The sequence below is a fragment of the Macaca fascicularis genome, chromosome 3 (genome assembly GCF_037993035.2).
Source record: "Macaca fascicularis isolate 582-1 chromosome 3, T2T-MFA8v1.1".
Taxonomy (NCBI): domain Eukaryota; kingdom Metazoa; phylum Chordata; class Mammalia; order Primates; family Cercopithecidae; genus Macaca; species Macaca fascicularis.
Genome location: NC_088377.1, coordinates 162,962,055 through 162,982,815, shown reverse-complemented (window position 1 = coordinate 162,982,815; position 20,761 = coordinate 162,962,055). Strand labels below are relative to the sequence as shown.

The 20,761-nt window shown below is 35.2% G+C and overlaps 1 protein-coding gene across 3 annotated transcripts in view; it reads left to right on the top strand.

The window, feature by feature from the left end:
* Positions 1 to 20,761, top strand: part of FAM3C (FAM3 metabolism regulating signaling molecule C) — a 47,369-nt gene extending 26,608 nt beyond the window's left edge. For all 3 annotated transcript variants that reach the window (XM_005550623.5, XM_005550624.5, XM_074036647.1), the window contains 5 exons: positions 5,669 to 5,727; positions 6,879 to 6,929; positions 9,671 to 9,755; positions 18,396 to 18,522; positions 19,113 to 20,761. In XM_005550623.5, the coding sequence (XP_005550680.1) occupies positions 5,669 to 5,727; positions 6,879 to 6,929; positions 9,671 to 9,755; positions 18,396 to 18,522; positions 19,113 to 19,202 (412 nt within the window). In that variant the 3' untranslated portion in view covers positions 19,203 to 20,761. The remainder of the gene's footprint in view (positions 1 to 5,668; positions 5,728 to 6,878; positions 6,930 to 9,670; positions 9,756 to 18,395; positions 18,523 to 19,112) is intronic.

The following is a 20,761-nucleotide window of genomic DNA, read 5'->3' as shown; positions in this document are numbered from 1 at the left end:
GTTTACCCACATGGCCTACAAGTTCCTATGTGTCCTGACCCTTATTCACTTCTCTCCAGATCTTCTTGATCTTGGGACCTTGGAGCATGCTATTCTGTCTAGGATGGTCTTTCCTCACTCCTCACCTGGCTGTCTTCTTGTCCTTTGGTTCTCAGAGTACACTTCACTGTCTTAGAAACTATTCTCTATCCCTCAACCTAAAGTTGAACAGCTAAAGATCTAAGGTCGAAAAGAGAACAGTGTGTAGACAGTGGAGCTTGGTAAAATACATACTGGGCTTAGAGCCAGAGAATTTGCTTCTAGCATGGTGGGCATGTCATGTAGCATTTGTGTTTCAGTTTCTTTAACCATTAAATGAGGCAGGCCACGTATCCATCCTTATTTCAGGAACCATTCTGCCATTACCTTGAGAGATTAAATATTTGGTGGGATTTTATACCCAAGTCTCAGGTTAAAGTCCAAAGAAAGAGTCTTAAGTTTTTTGAGAGTCATTTATTCACCTGTTCAGCAAGTATTTTTGAGCATAATCCCTCCTGTTACGGAACTTACAGTTTAGTAGGGGTGACAAATGTTTAACAAATATGTACTTATAAATTGTGACACCAGGCCAGTTGCGGTGGCTCACACTTGTAATCCCAGCACTTTGGGAGGCTGAAGCAAGTGGATCACCTGAGGTCAGGAGTTTGAGAGCAGCCTGGCCAACATGGTGAAACCCCATCTCTACTAAAATACAAAAATTAGCCAGGCATGGTGGCACGTGCCTGTAATCCTAGCTACTTGGGAGGCTGAGGCACAAGAATCACTTGAACCTGGGAGGTGGAGGTTGCAGTGCGCCAAGGTCACACCACTGCACTCCAGCCTGGGCCACAGAGCGAGACTTTTTTTTTTTTTTTTTTTTTTGAGACAAACAAATTGTGACTCCAGCCCTGCAGGGCGGCAGGGTGTGATGAGTACTGGCAAGAGTGGATGGAAAGAGGTGTCCACCTTTGGTCGAGGGTTATGGAACAGTTTCTAAGACACTAATGTGTATTCTGAGATCTGAGGGATAGAAAGGAAGACCATCCTAGACAGGAGGAAAGAGCCTGTTCGAAGGCCCTAAGATTGGGCAGCTCTGGAGGGAAGTGAATTAGGGCCAGGCTGCATTGGAACTTGTAGGCCATGCAGGTAAAGGGTTGAGACTTTTTTTCTGAGTGCATTGAGAGCTTGTGGAAGGATTTCAGATTCAGGCATGTCGTGATTTTACTTATATTGAGAAAAGTTATCTGGCTGCTGTGTAAAATAATTAAGGAAGTGGAATAGAGAGGACAGTTGGAAGGCCATTGTCAGTTACTGCCACAGCTCTTTGATACTGCCTCCCTATTGCTAACAGACTTTATTGCTTATACATTCACTAAAATATATGAGTAGATAATAAAAATAACATAAGCAGATAATTTAATATTTTCAGAGCACCTGCTCTGAGTACATGTAACTCATTTTGGAGACTGCTATTCTTGTGTCTCAATGGGGGCAGTTTTGTTCTCCAGGGGACATTGTAATTTTGGGTTGTCATAGCTTTGGAGGTACTCCTTGTAGAGGCCAGAGATGCTGTTAAACATCTTTCAGTGCAGAGGTCAGCTGGTCCACAAGAATTATCAGGCTCCTAAAATGAGAGGCCAGGTTTGAGAAACTCTGATGCAGACAGATGATAATTATGATTAGGATGGTGGTCATAAGTAGATTAAGTCAAAATATATTATGGAGATGAAGATGTGTTTTAAATGTCTCAGTTAGAAATAGAAAATCGCAGGTGTGAACCTAAGGTGTCAGGAGAAACAGTAATTGCAGCTTTTTTTTTTTACTTTACTTTTTTTCTTTTCTTTTTTACCTAGAGACAGGGTCTCATTCTGTTGCCCAGGCTGGAGTACAGTGACGCAATCTTAGGTCACTGCAACTTTGAATGCCTGGACTCAAGCGATCTTCCCACCTCTACCTTCTGAGTAGCCGGGACTAAGGTGCACACCACCACACACAGCTAATTTTTCTATTTTTGTGGAAACGGGGTCCCATTGTGTTGCCCACGCTTGTCTTGAACTCTTGGGTTCAAGCAGTCTTCCCACTTCCACCTCCCAGAGTGCTGGGATACAGGTTTTTTCTTTCTCGTTAGAGCACCCATAGAGCTGACTTATATTCCAATTATAATTTTCATCTAAGGCATATATTCATTTGATTTCAATTTGTATGAATTTGATGTTAGGAATAATTCATTACTTTTGATTTTAATGGTAATGTTTGCTGCAAGAATATGAGATTATTTTGAGGGTTTTTTTTTTTTTTCTTAACAAGGGATCAATGTTTTTGGCTATGAAGGCAAAGAGGTAAAATCAAGATTATTATATAGGTACTTACATAATCATTTAAAATGTAACCATTGAAAAATGTAAAAACTGTTCTAAACTCATGAGTAGTAAAACAAAACAAATAAAAAAACCAGTTGGCGGGATTTGGCTCGTGAGCTATAGTTTGCCAAGCCCTGCTTTAAACTAACCATCATAAGAGGTAGTAACTAGAACATGGAGTAGCTATTTGAAACAAAACTATACTTGAAGATATCAATTATTTCTACAGATGATATAATCATTTCCTTTAGAATTTTGCCTGGAGATGTGGGGAGGGGCACCTTATATTCATGAAGGATGAAAGAAAATATCTCAACTTGTGTTAGTAAGGGTGACTAACCTTTATACATTTTAAATATCATTGGGTTTTTTATTTGTTAGAGATTTTCTGTTTGAATTTCAGTTTTTAAAAATTGATAAGCTGCTGCCCTCTTGTGGGAAGCCTATGTCATTGTGCTTCTTTGTTACCTTTATTTCTTTGCTTTATGGTAGATTTCAGTCTGTAAAATGCAACATCATACCCCTAGATGATCTTTACTTGGAAAAGTCACTCTGGCACTTAACCTGTTAATCGCAGCAGTTACTTCTTAATGATAGAGTTTACTTATTGAATGTATTTCTGAAGGAAACAGAACAATGCATTTTGAAACTTCTCTTTGGTGCAGCTGAGCCAATAGTTAAGTAATGAAGCATAGAACTTTTTAAATGTATGTGCTCCAAACTAGTGCTTTTAAACAGCTTTGAGATATAATTCACATGCCATCCATTTCACTCATTTATATTATACAGTCAGTGGCTTTGTATATTCACAGATATATGCAATCTCTGCCACAGTCAATTTTAGAACATTTTTATATCTCAGAAAGAAACTCTGTACCCCTTAGCTAATACCCTTCTGTGCCTTTCTTGTCCTGCCCCACTTCTCCACCCTCAAACCCTAAGTTAACCATTCGTTTACTTTCTGTCTTTATAGATTTGCCTATTTTGGACAGTTCATATAAGTGGTATATAATATTTGGTCTTTTGTGATTGGCTTCTTACCGTAATGTTTTCAGTCTTCCTCCATGTTATATCATGTATCAGAACTTCATTCCTTTATATCTGAACGATATTCCATTGTATGGACATACCACATTTTGTTTACCCATTCATTAGTTGGTAGACATTTGAGTTGTTTCCACTTTTTAACTATAATGAATAACATTAACAGAAACATTTATGTACACATTTTATGTGGACATATGTTTTTATTTCTTTATACTCCCGGGGAGTGGATTTTGTTTCAGATGGTAACTCTGTTTAATTATTTGAGGGACTGCCAGATTGTTTCCCAAAGTGGCTGCATCTGTTTGCATTTCCACCAGCAGTGTATGAGGGTTCCAATTTCTCCACATCCTTGCCAACACTTGTAATTATCTGACTTACTGATTATAGCCAGCCTCGTAGGTGTGAAACGAAATCTCATTTGCATTTCCCTGATGATTAGTGATGTCTAGCGTCTTTTTGTGTGCTTATTGGCCATTTGTATGTCTTCTGTGGAGAAATGTCTATTCAAACCCTTTGCCCATTGATAAATTGGATTGTTTCTTTATAATTGAGTTGTAATTTCTCTTTTGATTAATGTTTGCATGATATGTCTCTTTCTACCCTTTTATTTTCCACTGCCTATATGGTTATATTTAAAGTGAGTTTCTTGTAGACAGTGTGTAGTTGGTTCCTGTTTTAATTCACTGTGCCAGTTTCTGTCTTAATTTGGTATGTTGAAACTATTTTCATTTATAATAATGATTAACATGTGAGGGTTTAAGTCTACTATTTTATTATTTGTTTTTATTTTCTCTTTTTCCTGCCTTCCTGTGAGTTACATGAACATTTAAAAAAGTGTTTCTTTTGATTTATTTATAGTATTTTTGAGTGTGTCTCCATATAGCTTCTTTAGTGCTTTCTCTCTTTACAGAAAAAGTTTGCAGACTCAAGTTCTAGACTTTAGGTCTTCAAGTGAGGGAGAAAATATTATGCAGATTAAATTGGAAAATATGTCATATCTATATCTGTTAAATGGTGGATAGCACCAAAAATATAGGAAGTAGTCTTCCAGTATTTGAAAACTTATTATCTGATTCAGTCATCATTGACAGGCAAGTGGAATTTTAACATGAATCTTCATTATTTGTTTTTCTTTATTTTATCTTACCCATTAGCATAGATCCAACATTTGTTAGAACTGAGCTCATTCATCAATTGCAACCATAATTTAGCTGCTGATGTGAGTTGTTTGAAAAATCAACTAAAACATTCTGTGAGAATCAATTGACTGAGATTTATAATAAAGTACATTGTAGATTTTATTTGTGAAATTGTGCACTATACATCCTTCATATCAGTAATTTATAATAAATTATGTGCCTATGTGTGTATATGATTCTGTCAATATATGGACATGTGTGTGCACGTGTTGTCACATTTTGCATATTGCCTCTCTCTCCTAAACACAGACCAGTTGTTAAATATTTAACAGCACACCACTGGGAGTATTACTATTACCTTGAAGTTTTGAGTTAAAAGAACTCACAATTTTAGTTTAATAACTCTGATTTGAGCAATTGAACAAACTGAACTGATAACCAGCAAATGTGTCACCGGTACCTTACATTTTACAGTGTCATTGTCTTTATCTAGTGGTCAGAGCTGCCCGTGGAAGTCAATTATCTCAGGTAGTCACCATGTAAGTGACTGTTATTCAATGCCGTAATTTCATGAGTGCAATATTTCTTCTTAGTGTGGAGGAACTTTACGGTGATAATCACTAGGAGAATGTTCACAATTAGGTAAAACATTCAGGAAAGAGTGCTCCCTCACTCTGTTAGCTTTTAGATTTTAAAAGATGGGGGTAGTATCTCACTTCTGTTTCATGTCACGCTGGTATTGAAGAGAGCAGAAAGGAGATTATCTTTTGTTTGATACCTGAAGAATGGGGCAGAATATGTGCTTAATGTACGTTTTAAGAGTAATCTGAAGCAGTGCAGCACAAAAATGGTCTATTATTTCAGGCCTAATATTGTTTAATATATATTTCTATTTGTGAAATATTATTTAAGGACATTGCCTTAAAATTATTCAGTATTAGACTGTCTTCTCTGAGTTAGTAGAGATCTTTTTAATTTCCTCTGCAGCACTGAACAATTGAAAATGTGTATAATATTCCTAACCTTTTTTGCAAGACTTTATTTTTCTGATATGTCATTGTACAATATTTAATTCTAAATTTATTTCAATTTCTCCCCCTTCAGTTTAATGAGTGGTGTTAAGAATAATGTTGGAAGAGGGATCAATGTTGCCTTGGCAAACGGTAAGAACAATTATTTTAGCCTATGGATGTAATCATTTTTCTGTCCCGAAGTAAAATGCAGTATCAGAGGATCAGGTTAGAAAGTGCTGCTCTTGATGATAAAGCCCTCTCTCCCATCCCTGCCCCACAAAAAAATCTATAGGTGGAGACTTGGTGTCTAAGAATTTATAGTGTGTTGCTTGAAAGTATCCTAACTTGCTATGCAAGAACTTCCCATGAGATTGTCATAAAACAAGCAGTCTAACATCACATCACATTGATAAAATCTTGCTTCGCATTTTGCAATCCTAACATAATAGGAAGATAGGTTGACAGGATTAAAGGTGTGTAAAATGACAAAGGATAGTGGACTGTTAAATGGTGTAGGCGAAGGAACAAAGAATAAGAATTTATTGTAATTTTTCATTGTCGGCCACATTCTTCTGATAGCTTAATTAGTATGAATAAGTTCATTGCATCCTGAACATCTCAAATTTTCCTTCAAAATCAAATCTGAAAACCTGAAACCATGAAGTAAAGCCTAACTGCATATTGATCTTCTCTGTTCTGGTACAATAAGTATTCCATAAAGCTGTGTAGGATGGTTATAAGATATATAGGATGGTTAGAAACCACTGTAGTTTCATAGAGTAGAAAAATATGTTTTACTACTTTCACAACAAGAGGTAAATTTTTATGTTTCTACTTTCTTCATTTCCTTAGGTAAAAGGTTCAGCATCTATTTGTCTATTTCATTAATAGCAAAAAATACATTTTATAGAGCAAGTTAATGTAAATTTTATTGTAAAAACTGATTTAATGTAGAAAATGGCATCTGATTCAAGGAGATACTTCTTTTCTGTAAAAGATTTACTTTTAAACTAACAGAATATGGAAACAAGGATGACATATATCTAACTGAATTGGAATGGTCCACAGTCAGTAATAAACTTCTATTTATCCTTTGGCTTAAAAGATTAATGAGAAAGTTGTATTAAAAAATTACTCTTTAAAAATATATTTCAGGTGTGTATGATTCAGATTTTAAGTTGTTCTCAAAGTAATTCCTTCTCTGCTAGTGAATTCACATCAATCATTGGATAAGATTATTGGTTTTACAGTGTATGATGTATTTCAGATGCATAATTTGATATGAATTTAATCTCTTTTAGGAAAAACAGGAGAAGTATTAGACACTAAATATTTTGACATGTGGGGAGGAGGTAAGTGTAAATAACATATGACTCTGTGTTCTTTTGCTGGCACTGACTTAATCACCTCAATACAATGTAGTCCATTAATGAGAGAATGATGATGCTATTTGTGTTAGTTCATTTTGTTTCCCTTACTTTCTGTTCACTAAATGTCCGGCTGTATTTAAGTTATCATTCATGTTTTATATACTTTGTTCTTCTTAGAAGAAAATTTTTGTGGTATGTAATTGAAGACAGTAATATCAAAATTGAGATTTAAAAAAAAATTTCATCTTGTTTTCTACAGGACAACCAATTCAAAAGTTTGGGGCTCCTTTAGGTTTCTGTCTAAAATTAAAAAAAAAAAAAAAAAACAAAAACCAGAATAACCAATGTAAGCATTCCTAAGTGATGGAAATTGATTTTTTTACATGTGATTTTTCAGTCTTAAAAATATCATAACTAGGAGCATTAGAAAGACATGATAAACTATCAGTTTTAGAAAAGCAATCCTATTATTCATCACAGTTCTACCCTCTGACTTGTGGCTAATTTTTTAGGTAGATGAATATTTGAGGGAAGAAATAGAATTTTCTTTCTTGTTAACTGGATGTAAAGCAATCCACAGATATTTTCCCTTTCCATATTTGGAAGTCCCACAAGGAGTGGGAAGAAGTTACCAGCATGTAGAGGCAAGGGACTGGCACCCCAAAGAAGAACGCTGCCCAGAAGGATGGGTTTTTTCTCTCAAGTTTGAAGGGAGGCCAACACTGGTTTATCTTTCGATTCTGTAATTTGGGAGATTTATCAGTATGAGGATCTCCTCAGCACCTCCCCATTCCTTTTATATATTCCCTAGAAGCCAACAGCTATTAGGCTTCCTGAAATTCATGTTAAGAGTTCTCAGATAATTTAGCTTTTCTAACATATCTTCAGCTTGTAATAAGATCCATGTAGCCGGATGCGGTAACTCACGCCTGTAATCCCAGCACTTTGGGAGGCTGAGGTAGGCAGATCACCAGGTCAGGAGATGGAGACCATCCTGGCTAACATGATGAAACCCCGTCTCTGCTAAAAATACAAAAATTAGCTAGTTGTGGTGGCATGCACCTTTAGTTCCAGCTACTTGGGAGGCTGAGGCGGGAGAATCCCTTGAACCAAGGAGGGAGAGGTTGCGGTGAGCCGAGATCATGCCACTGCACTCCAGCCTGGGCGACAGAGTGAGACTCCATCTCAAAAAAAAAAGATGCCGTATATTATTTTGTTCCTAAATAAGGTTAGGAGAACATTGCATAGCTGTCAAAGCTGTATAAACTTAAAATGTGACCATTGATTTTAGATTCTAAAGGCATAAATTGGTCCTGCCAAAATTTGTTGATAGAAACAGTCTTACAAAGCTGTTGTTGAAATCAGTCATGTGACCAGGAGCTCTGGTATTCCCTACTTCCCTTGTCACAGGTAGATTAATTACCGCTAGAAGCATTCTTCTAGTTAGGAAATTGTTGCAGTTTATTGCCACCTTTGCATTTCAGTGGAAGTAATTTGTTAGCTGCCTTGTTATATCTTTTTGAATTGAAAATGCTATTATGAAATATAATCAGTTATCAAAAATCTTTGGAATCTTTGCTGCGGAAAGAAACTGAGTACATTTGAAGTAACCCAGTTTTGGAGTTGAATTAGACTTTAGAGCTATAAGGAATCCTGATGCTGTAAAGAGTTCAAGATGTTAAGTGGTTTGTAGAATCTGACCTATATATGTGGCATCAACAGTTTATAGTCACTGAAGTGGTTTATTTTGGAGTCCTTGTGGATTTTGATTCAGTAGATAAAATGAGTAGTGACTGTAATATTTGCTACAATTAGTTTGGCTTTTAGTGATCACCTAACCTATATTCCTTCTCCCAGTTTATAGCAAGTGATATACCTAAAATATTCTTTAAATCTGTGCGTATATGTATTTTTAGATTTTCTAAAAGTTACGGATATCTTTGAGAATCGGAGAAAAGCTGTGTATCCGCTTTCTAGTAAAGTACCGATACAAACAATGTTATGCTTTTTTTCGTTTTGGGTGTGTTTTTTTGTTTTGTTTTGTTTTGAGACAGGGTCTTGCTGTGTCACCCAGACTGGAGTGCAGTGGTGTGATCTCAGCTCACTGCAACCTCCACCTCCTGACCTCAAAGCAGTCCTCCTGCCTCAGCTTCCTGAGTAGCTAGGACTACAGGCATATGCCACTAAACTCGGCTGATTTTTAAATGTTTTTGTTGAGATGAGGTCTCACTATATTGCCCAGGCCGGTTTCAAGCTTCTGGGCTCAAGCGAGCCCCAGCCCTGACCTCCCAAGGTGCTGGGATTACAGATGTGATTCACTGTGCTCAGCCCATACAAACAATTTTACATACACTTAGGGAGTCCAGAAACCTCCTTTTCAGGATCTCAATTGTTCAATCTGAGAGATCTCTAAATTTCTTACTTCATAAGTCATGCTTTAACGTGACTTTGCTATGGTATTTTTCACTTAGCCCCAGGAATATCAGTACAAAAGACACAGGATAAATCAGGAATGGGATGGGAAATTATAAGTTGATGCTGGGATTATATTAAGGGACAAACTTAACAGTTTTTAAACGCTTAATAAGATTTGTCTGTCTTTTGGATTACATTGGAAATTATTGCTTTACAGATACTTCATGTTTTATAATACTACTTTTAGAGATTATCAAGATGGTTATTCAGTCATTTTTTAAAAACCTCAACCCTTTCTTTTTCTTCAGATGTGGCACCATTTATTGAGTTTCTGAAGGCCATACAAGATGGAACAATAGTTTTAATGGGAACATATGATGATGGAGCAACCAAGTATGTAAACTTGAAACTTTACAGAACTTTTTGGAGCTATAATTTGTAATTATGAAAGCAATGCATTTTCATAAAAAAAAAATCTGTAACATAAAGCAAAGTAATCAAACTGCCAGATAAACACAACTTAACAATTTTTTTTTTTTACTTTGCCTCCTTCCTGGTTTTCTATGTAAATGTTTATCACACATATATTGTCATGAAGTTAGAATCACATCATATATAACATTTTTTATGCTTTCATGTTCTGCTTTTTAACATTCTGAAATTGTTTTTCCTGGCATTAATATTCTTCAGTAGCATTTTTATGGTTCATCAGCAGTTGTGGGCTCACCTTTATTTAAAAGTTTCCCTATTATTATGTCATTAGGGTAAATTTCAAGAAATTGAGCTAATTGTCAAAGATACAAGTGTGCTGTATTTTAAATAAGTTTAATAAATAATACTTTTTTAACTTTTTCTTAAAATAGTATATGTTGTAAAAATTTGGAAAATACAGAAAAGCGCAAAGAGACCAAGTTCCAGTCCATCTCACTACCCACTGTAAACATTGATGATATTTTAGTTTCCATTCCAGATGACTTAACACACATGTTTTTTTGGCTTTAACTATTTAGAATGCTAGTATTTATAGCACATCTCTTCACTTACGTGGTGAATATTTCCCCTTATTAGTAAATATTCTTTATAAAAAATGTTTATGCCTGCCTAGTCTGGTTTTTAAAATGTCATGATTTATAACCTGTTTAATGGGCTGCCTGTTGCTGGACCCAGGCTAGTTCCAATTTTCGTACTTAGCAAAATATACTGTCTTAGAAATGTTTAAACAGTCCATATCTATTTCTTTAAGATAGACTTTTTTTTAAAAGTAGAAATGATCAATTAAAGGATGTGCAACATGTTTTTAAAAATGGATTTTTAAAAATTTTTTACCAATTTTATATTTTTCTCAGAAGTTCCATGGCACCGATTGTTAATTTTTTTAAGTTTCTATTTTAAGAGTTTGAAACGGTATCTTAGTCTACTATGCCTTTATTATTGAGATTGGATTTTTTTCACAAGTGTTTTATTATTATTTTTTTTTACCCTTTTATGTGAATTGTCTTTTGACCATTCAGCTTGGCCTATATTGACTTGTAAGACTCCTTTATGTTTTAAGGATATTAACCATTTCTAATGTAAAAAGAAATATATTTATTGTACATTATTTGCTTTTAATTGTGTTAGTGTAGGGTGCCTTTTGAATTTTAGAATTTTAGACTAATGCCTATATAGTCTATGTATTTTTCTATCAGTCTGATCTACTTGTATACTTGAGAAGTATTTTTCCACCTCCAGATTAGATATTTAGTAGATTTTTCTCTTCCAATGATTTTACTGTTTTCATGTATTTTTAAAAACCCATTTGTAATTTCCCCATGACATACAATGCCTGTGTTCTTATGTAGATGTGGCTTTATCTCTGGAATTTCTGTTCTGTTCCATTCACTTGACCTATTTATCTCTGTTCCAAAAAGACACTATTTCAATTATTTTAAAATTGTTTTATAAAAGTAATTGGACTTCATGCCTCTCTGGTTGAGATTAAATCCCCTTTAATATTCTTTCTAGAAAAAAATAATTTTTTCTCTGACTTTTCTTAAGACGACTTATCCAAGGATAAAAAACATCTTTTATAGATTTTAATTGACAGAACCTTAATATGACAAGATTTATACAGAAATGTGCCATGTCTTTTTAATGTATTGATTTTTATAAATGTATTATTTTATAGCTACATTATCACAGATTTACATGAAGAAAACAGTGCTACTTTATAAATGGTTGTAAGCTGAAGTAATTTCATTGACATTGTGCATTTTATCGGGTTCAACTAAGAATATATTAAATCCATAAATTGAAGGTTAACACAAAACTTGCCTATTCAAGCATTTTCATCCATTTAAATAGAATGAAACACGATGTAATTAGGCTCTCATCAGAAAACAGGTAGCTAACTGTTTGCTTTTGCTGAGAGAATAGGCTATTATGTGTAAAATTTGAAGTTTTAACATTAAAAAGAAAACGCCCCACTTTTCTGAATTGATAAACATGACCTCCTTTTTTCACCAGATTATTTTGTTATACCTGATGGGAATCAGAATTGCTCCCCTTAATCTGCTAATATGCCAACAATAAATTATAACCACAACTAAGAACTAGGGGAGGAATGATGTTTACTTTTTAACTGCTATTTTTTTGGTGCCCATTAAATGCACCAAAAGCAGCTTTGGAAGAGAGAGTTCAACCTCTAGGGCAAAAGGAAAAATCTAAACTTTAATTTCTTTACATTTGGTCACCTGGTCAATATATGATTCATCTTCTGTGAATTTAAATGAATTGAGTTGTATGAGTTTGGGGCACATGAATTTATATTTCAAATATTTCCTTTTTCTAAATACTGGTAAAAGAAATTGTAAGCATCATATCTTTTATGCTGAAATGGACAACATCCTTATGAAAAGCAATCTACATCTATTATATATAAATACCTTTTATCTTGGCAAGTGTCTGATTGTGGCACATTTGCAGTGATTTACCAGTTGTGTTGTATACCCTCTCTTATATATGAATAGAAATCTTGCTTACTGCTGCTGATGTGTTATGGCTTTTCCTTATTTAAGGCCATTGAATTTTACCTCATTTTCTTCCACTTATACTCAAGAAAGTTAAGTGTGTAAACTGAATGTCCCAGCTCTGTCCAAGAGAGAAAGTTGGGTGGCATGTTGACCAGAGAAAGCAGTACCCAGCTCTCTCTCTCTCGTCGTCTCTGATCCTAGTTTCTTTTAATCATAATGAGCCCGTTTTGCAGTGCTGTGAACTTCAGCAGATTGACTAGGACTAATCTTCATCACATTATTTCCCAGAGTGTGTTTGGTAGAACCCCAGTCCTTTACAGGTACATGTAATGGTCAAAGAAGTTTGAGGATGGTGCCTTATATTGTACCCCTTTTGGGGATTCACAGTGAATGGCTCTGAAGTTCTGCCCTAAAGAAACTTCTTTTCCTTTGTTAATCATGGTGTTTCTTGATTCTATGAAGCCCATTTAAAAAACAAGATAGAGAAAAACATACATCTAAGAAAACTTACACTTCAGGGAGTACAGTTATCTAATGATGCCTACTTTCCACCCCGACCCTTACTAAAATGAGTTGTTCTTTGTTTGTAAAGGAGATAATGGTTTGAATGAGCAAGCTAAACTTGCCAATTGTATTCTTCCTTTTGGAGAGAATACTCTATGACATGTTATGCCTAAGTGAAGGCTTCAGTATGAATGTCTTAGAGTAAGAAGGGATCTTAAAGGTCACCTAAAGCAGCATTGGAGCCTGGGCAAGATTCCCTTGTTCTCTATGAATACATCTACTTAACCCCCTACCTACTTAATGTGTCAGTACCCTTTTATTTCTCCATTTGAAATAGATCGAAACAAAATATTCACAGGACAATGTTATGTTCTCAGAGTGGTCTCCCTCTAAATTCTGCCTGATGTTCTTTAATTTGGATAGATGGAACAACAAAACAGTAAGTGTATTCCCCAAATCATTTGATACTTCAGGTATTTGAAGCTAACTGGTATTTTTCTTTTAGTTTTCTCTTTTTCCAGCTTAATACACAGGCTCTTTTAACTTTTTATCATGTATAGCTTCTAATTTGTTTCATCCTCCTGGCTGGATTTCTTAGGCATTCTCTAGTTGATTATTGTCTCTCTTAAAATGAATGCATCACATCAAACACAGGGTTCCAGATGTGGTCTGGCCAGTACAAGGTCCGATGCAGATGCTAGCTTACCATGTTTTAGAGATTACATTTCTTTGAATATTCATGCAGACTAGAATTGTATTAGTTTTCTTTAAACAGTCACATTACATTTTTGGTGCGTGAGTTTTTGGTCAAGTTAAATTCTCAGATCTTTTTATTTGATCTCAGGCTTTTTTTTTTCTAAACCACTGTCAAATCAGGTCTTTCTCTTCATTCAGAACTTGATTTTGTTTAATCTAAATGAAGGCCTTTATTTTCATTTATCCTTGTTAAATTTAATTTTGCTGATTTAGGCCCACTTGGTCTTGATTCTGACATTCGTCCTGTGAAGTTTCCATGATCCAGGCTTTGTACTCTCTCCAAAGTCATGCTTATGTCTAAATATAAGTCATTGATAAAAATGTTTACCAAGGGTGGTGTGCCACCCTGCTAGCGGCTTCCTCCAAGGGATGCATCTTTTAATCAACTGCAGAAACTACTTTTGAGACAGCTGCCAGTGTACACTACCAGGAATACCATCCAGCTGCTATTTCATTATTTTATGCATAGAGGTTATTTTCCGAGATTATCACATGCTCACTTGAAATTCATGGACTGTGCTAATTACAATACCCTGATCTATTGCCTGAAAACCTCTTCAAAAGCTGAAATAGTTGAGATGACGTTAACTTGACTTTACTTATTTCCCTCTCCTTCCCACTAGTTTCCCTTTGTTCCCCTTTCTTTCCTTATTGCTTTTTAATGCTCGCAGGATCTTTTTGTCATCCCTTCAAGGATTTTGTTAGGAATTCACATTAGTTTTATTGGACCATTATTTCTAAAATTTTCTTGCCTTTTTTGAAAACAGGGATATTTTGCTTTTAATGTCTTAGCATCTCTCATTTTCCATGATCCTTCTGAAATAACTGACACTACCTTGATGATTATTTCAACAAGTTCCTTTACAATCTTAAAGTGTGGAGCTGGGGAGGGGGTTTACAGGACTGGAGGCTTAAATTTACCTTAGAGCACTTACATGGACTTCTTGAGCTACTATTCCCTTTTTATGTTGATCAAAGAATGTTTGCCTCCCTGGAAAAGATAGTCATGCTTTGATCTGATGGTATATCATTCTCGTGAAACAGTGAGTCCCTTTGTTATTCACACTTAGTAGCAGAAGCTGTTTCTGTGTGTTTTAATAATTTTATGAGTTTCATCTCATTCTGAGCACTACAGGTCTTCCTGGTGAGTAGTATTAAAAATGTTGTCATTAGTAATGTGGTTTGCTTTGTATTTTTGCACACTTCCTTTCTTAAGTTTGAGCCCATCATAAAACATTCCTTTATGGTAGCACTAATTTAGAAACTATGTTCCATTTTTTTCTGGGAGTGTTAGCAATTATATAGTGAAAATTACAGAGTTTTTCTGTTTGTTTTTAAAGAGTCGTATTCCCTCATAGAAATTTCTAGTCTGAACTTTGTATAATATGTTCTCTTTAAAGTCTAGGCTGGGTCGCCATTTATGCCTTATATAGTTAGCATTTCTTACTCTTCAACGCCCTGAGGTAATATGGTGATTTTCTTCCAGAGTTTCTGGCATTTCTCCTTCCCAGCTTGTTCTTCCCTATTAATCAGAATTGAGCCGCTAATATTGTCCTTCTTGCTTTCTGTGCTTCCAGAAAGGCAACATTGGCTTGGTTTGATGGTGCAACTGTAGGACTGTCCGATGTGCCTCCTTTCCCAGCAAGGATTGAGGCAGAACCCACAGACTCCTGTGTCCAGTTCTCACTTCCTCCCTTTCTAGTTTAGATTGCCTCTAGGCAGCGATTGTCTTCTAGCAAAACCTGATACCGTTCTCAAACTCAGGGTGCTCCTATGTGGAATAAAAAGCTTGTATCTCCAGCCTTTATGCTATATAAAAATATATTTGCTGCCCTGACTTTTTTTAAAAAGGGGCATTTTGACATTTCCTGTCTATTCAATTAAACACTGGCTATGTTACATGATTTTAAACTTTTGAAATGTAAAAGTTTTTTTACTTAAATAGAAGATATCTAAAAATAATAATAAAATTATCCACCAAATTCTATATAGGCAGATCAGAAAGTGTTCGAAGTCATTGACAAAATCATCTTGTTGTAAAACTCTAATTAGATATACACGGGGCTATGTGTTAGACATCCCCCAAATCACCCCCAGTTTTGACAGTTCTCCAGTAGGTCTCATGGCTGTGATTTGTTAAAGCAAAAAAACACAAAGCAAAATCAGCAAAGGGAAAAGGTTCATGGGACAAAGTCTAGGGGGGGAAAAAGGAGCCTTCTCCCAAGTGGAGTCAAACAGGACATGCTTGCTTCTTCCAACAGCCAGTTAGGACAACACATGGGAAATGTTGCCTGCCAGGAAGCTTATTAGGGACTTGGTGCCCAGGGATTTCATTAAGGGCTAGTCATGTAGGCACCCTCTGCCAAACCTGTTCCAAAATACCAGACTCTCAGAGAGAAAACAAGTGTTTAGCATAAATTGCATTGTTTTTGCCCATACTTTAGACACAGTGAACCCTTCTTAACAGTTTTGAAAATGATAGGAGCCCTCCCCAAATCCAAGTGGCCAGATGCCAGCCAGGGGTCAGTCTTGCCAGTAGGCCTTTCTAAGCTCAGGCCTGCTCTGTTAATGCGTATCTGCGCAGGATCTCATTATCTTCTAATGGAAAAGCAAGGAAAAAGATTAATGGAGTTAAAACATAAAGCTCAGTCTTTAAGTTTCTCCTAGATCTCTGGCTTGATTGTAAGTCAGCTTGGTTTATTTAAACAGATCATAATGGTCACTTCTGAAATTCAGGGGTACAAAAATCAGAATGCCTGACTGCCCTTCAACATATTTCTTAGTTGTTGCAAAATTCTTGGATAAGATTTTACTTTTGGCAGGGGGCTAGACCTGCATTTGGATAACCTCCTACTTTGCAGGGAGTTTTTCCTGTATAAAGCAATCTCTTAACATTTGTGAACTTCACATTCATTATTTCAGCTGTTTATGAGCCACCCTAAAGGCCTAAGAGATATCGGTTATAATTTTTTTGAGATGTAAATGTGAATGGAACCCCAAAGCCTCTGCAGGAGGCAGTCCACTTAGCTGACCACTGAGCCTACTGCCTGTGCTCTGCACATTTCAATACTATTTATTCTTGTTACAGCAGCAAAACTCATCGCTAGTGCTGATGATGCAAGTGTGGACTTCTATAAGATAATTAGAAATAGAACATTTGGATAAACTACACAAGTGGAATTTGACAGTCTTTTAGATCCATGGCATCCCAGTAGCATTTGGAAACAAGAAAACAAGGTTCAGGTGACAATTTTGGGGCATTTCCCTCTAGCACAAAGGTTGCTTATCAAGTGAGCAAACAAGTGAAAAGTGATGGATAATTCATGTAAGGATGGGCACAGGAAATGGCTGCAGAGGAACTGTGGAGGGAAAGCCAGCGCATATGCACAGATTTCATGTGAAGTCTTCACAATCTTCACAGAGGCTGAGATTGGTTCTTCTGCACAGTCATTTCACTTCTTTTTAGTTCACTTGGCTATAAATGTACCACTTTATATAGGAAGTGAATCTGAAAGGCTAAATACTCCACAGGCTATGGCTTATTTTCTTGTTGATTCTAATGAACTTCCTCCAGGTGGACAGCAGTGCCCAGGCTGTGGCCAAAACAGCTCCACAGACCCCACGGATGTGGCTCACATCAATCACGAAAGTTTAATGATATATGTAGTTCTTTCCTGTTTTATGAAGCTTTTTTTAAGAAACCATGAGTATCCCTTTTTCTTTAGTTAAATGAGAACTGTTCTATGTAGTGTTTCTTTCACTAAGATATTAAAGGAGCTAACTGATACTAGCATGAGATGTTTGAAAGAACACTGTAGAATGAATAAGTACCTTCCTCACTGACTTTCCTGCTGTTTGAAAGTATAAAACTTGCCTTGCCTCAGGTTTTAGCAGAACAAACCTCTCTGAGTGACTTATTAGAGCTATCTTTTGTGCAGTATATAGGACTCAGTGCCAAATAGGTGTACAGGTGGCCCTTAGTTAATTTCTTCTTCTTCTTCTTCTTCTTTTTTAAGCTCTCTAGCTAGCATTTATCTACTGAGTTTCTTTTCTCCTTAGAGATAAAGGAAAGAAAATCATTGAACATTAGGATGATCGCTTACACAAAATTTTTTAGTGACATCTTTCAATTAGTAGTTACCCTAGTGGTTGACTTTTGTCACTGCTCCTCCTGCTAGTAGACATTTAGCTGCTATGTGGTTAATATTTTCATTTTTATTAAGTAACCACTTGGCAGTTATCACTGAAGTACAGTTTATATCCCTGTTCTCAAAATTCATTTTGTTTTAAATAAAACGTAGTGTTAGAAACATATAGATTTTTGTCAGCATTTACCTTTATTCTGGTCAAATGTAATTTACAGAGGGTTTAGTGGAGATTCAAAAAGATTATTAATTTTATAAAAGTATTGATTGCTTAAGACCTTGGATTAGCCTGAGTAGACATCTACTAACTGTGGTATCCCTTATTTATTTGATGAGTATAATTTAAAAAGTTAAATGAAGGTGAATTGTTGTGAAATAAAAACCTAACAGGTACTTTCTAATAGAATAAACTTCAAATTAATTGTTGGATTTCATGTCTTTTGTCACTAAAGAATTCAACCGGTAGAAATGTTACTCTGTGACGAAAAAGTTATTTTCCAAAATGTTCTGTTATTTAGTCTCATTTTGTCTCATGTTTTGTGTTAATATCCTAGTGAATCAGTATTTGCATACAGTACCCTCTGTTTATTGTTGTATTCTTTCTCTCCCTCTTCAAGACTCAATGATGAGGCACGGCGGCTCATTGCTGAATTGGGGAGCACATCTATTACTAATCTTGGTTTTAGAGACAACTGGGTCTTCTGTGGTGGGAAGGGCATTAAGACAAAAAGCCCTTTTGAACAGGTTAGTGTCTTAGACTCTCAGAATTAACAAAAACAAATTCTATGAAACCTTACGGTACATATTCCCATCCCAGCTATTTGAAAATCAGATAAAGCAGATAGTAAATATGATCATATATTTGTCATAAATTCTTGGTAATCAGTTATTTGAAATAACCATCGTACTTTTCAATTCAAAACTTAAAAATTCTGCACGGGAATATTTTTTCCTACAGGACAATGCGTTGGAATAGGATTACCTATCTTAAGCCTTTTAGGAAGCTTTAATTATTAAGGATTTTAATTGAGCTTTGGATTTTAGAATCAGTTAAGCTTTGAAATATTTTAGAACTTAGTAGAATGTAAATGATAGTTTTTGACTAGCAAATAATCCTTTAAAAGCATCTGCAATGTATTCTTTCAGCTGTTATTTGAAGGTCTGCCATGTATGTGATACAACCTGAGGGTCACTTATTTAATATCTTGACCAGTAATTTAATAAAACTCATTGTTGACATGAGTATTACTGAAATGAGAATGTGTAAAATGTTACTGCAAATCAGCAGTTTACAAAGGTTTTTTAAACTGTGTATTATTACTGTGTTCCAATAGCACATAAAGAACAATAAGGATACAAACAAATATGAAGGATGGCCTGAAGTTGTAGAAATGGAAGGATGCATCCCCCAGAAGCAAGACTAATGGAAATGTGGAGAGAATTGAAGAAAGCGCACTTTCACTATTAATGGGAGAGCTGTGTGTAAATATTTTAAGAGCATGCAGCCATCTTTGTGTGTGCATGAGTATTGTCTCTTTTGATATCAGGATTATTTATTGCTAACGTAAATAGATAGCATTGTAAATAGTCATCACAATGATCAAATCACTGAACCATGTCTGCACATTTCCCTAAAAGTACAATGTTTAGACTGCTGTGGTAATACGTATTTTAAATTCTAAAAGCATACCCAATGTGTAACTGAACAGATCGTGAAAAATATATTGATATATATACTAGTTGCTGTGAAAATATCATGGAATAACATGGATTTTAGGGTGGATACTTTATTTTCTTTTATACCTCTATATATTGCCTTGTGATGACATTATCTTTTAAATTAAAAAGAGATTTGGCTAGTTGTGTGTGTAATGTTACTTTACAGTCCTACTCTCCTGATGTACCTCTTTTCATGATCTTTTTCTTTCCTTCCCAAGAAACTGAGGAATGTTTAATATGAAAACACACATTGGATATGTGAAAAGCACAACAAAATTCTTAATGTACACAGTAAAAAGTAAATATATAAATGTAGATGGCATTTAGGACCACAGCTTGCTGGATTTGTGTTAGCTATTGGAATAACTTGATTTTGTATAAGCTATTTAGAGTGAGGCTGGAGGTGGCAGTTTTACAGAACTGGAGAACCAGGCCAAGTCCCCTCCCCAACCTAATTAGGTCATTCAGGACAGCTAAGTCAGTATATTTAGAGCAATACTAGCATATGTTTTTCTTAATTGTTATCAGCATTGACCAAGTGGTTTGGAAAGAGGCATGCTTTAATATCACAATAATTTTGATTTGTAAACCAAGAAATTAATCCTGTGTTTATCTAACTTCATAATAGCAGTTATTGCCCGAAGCTATAATGGCATATTTACAAAAGTTCTTATTACTGGGTGGACTGATAACATTTAAAAAATAATTGTGTTTGACCCCAAATGACTTTATACCCAATTCTACATAAAAATATAGAAGATCTATCTTTTTTGTTACTTTCAGATGTTCACTAACTCAGTTTTTAAGCAGACGTTTTCAGGGCATTAAATATATGTTGTGTATGAAATATCTCAAACTGGAACATAAATTTAGTGATCAAACTGCCATTCATAATGTAAGGCAACACTTAAATTTCGAACCTAAATTTTAAATGGATTGTATAAAAAATCCTAAAAGCAGTATCTGTTATTTAGCTGTAAACCAAGTTGGAAGCTATTCAGATAATTTCTTAAATATTGATGAACTTTGGAGTACTGTTTCTTCCTTCAAACTGAATGTAATTTATGAATAAATGCACCTTATATGTTTAAACAATTTTTGTATACTTTTGGGATTTTTGGTGCTTATATGCTAAATCACATTCAGCATGTGTATTTTGACATTTAAAATACTTCTCTCAATTCTGTAAATTAAAAGAATAGTTATTTTACAGTTCTAGGGATTGTGAAATAAATGTCACTTTTTTAAAAATAATGAAAATAAA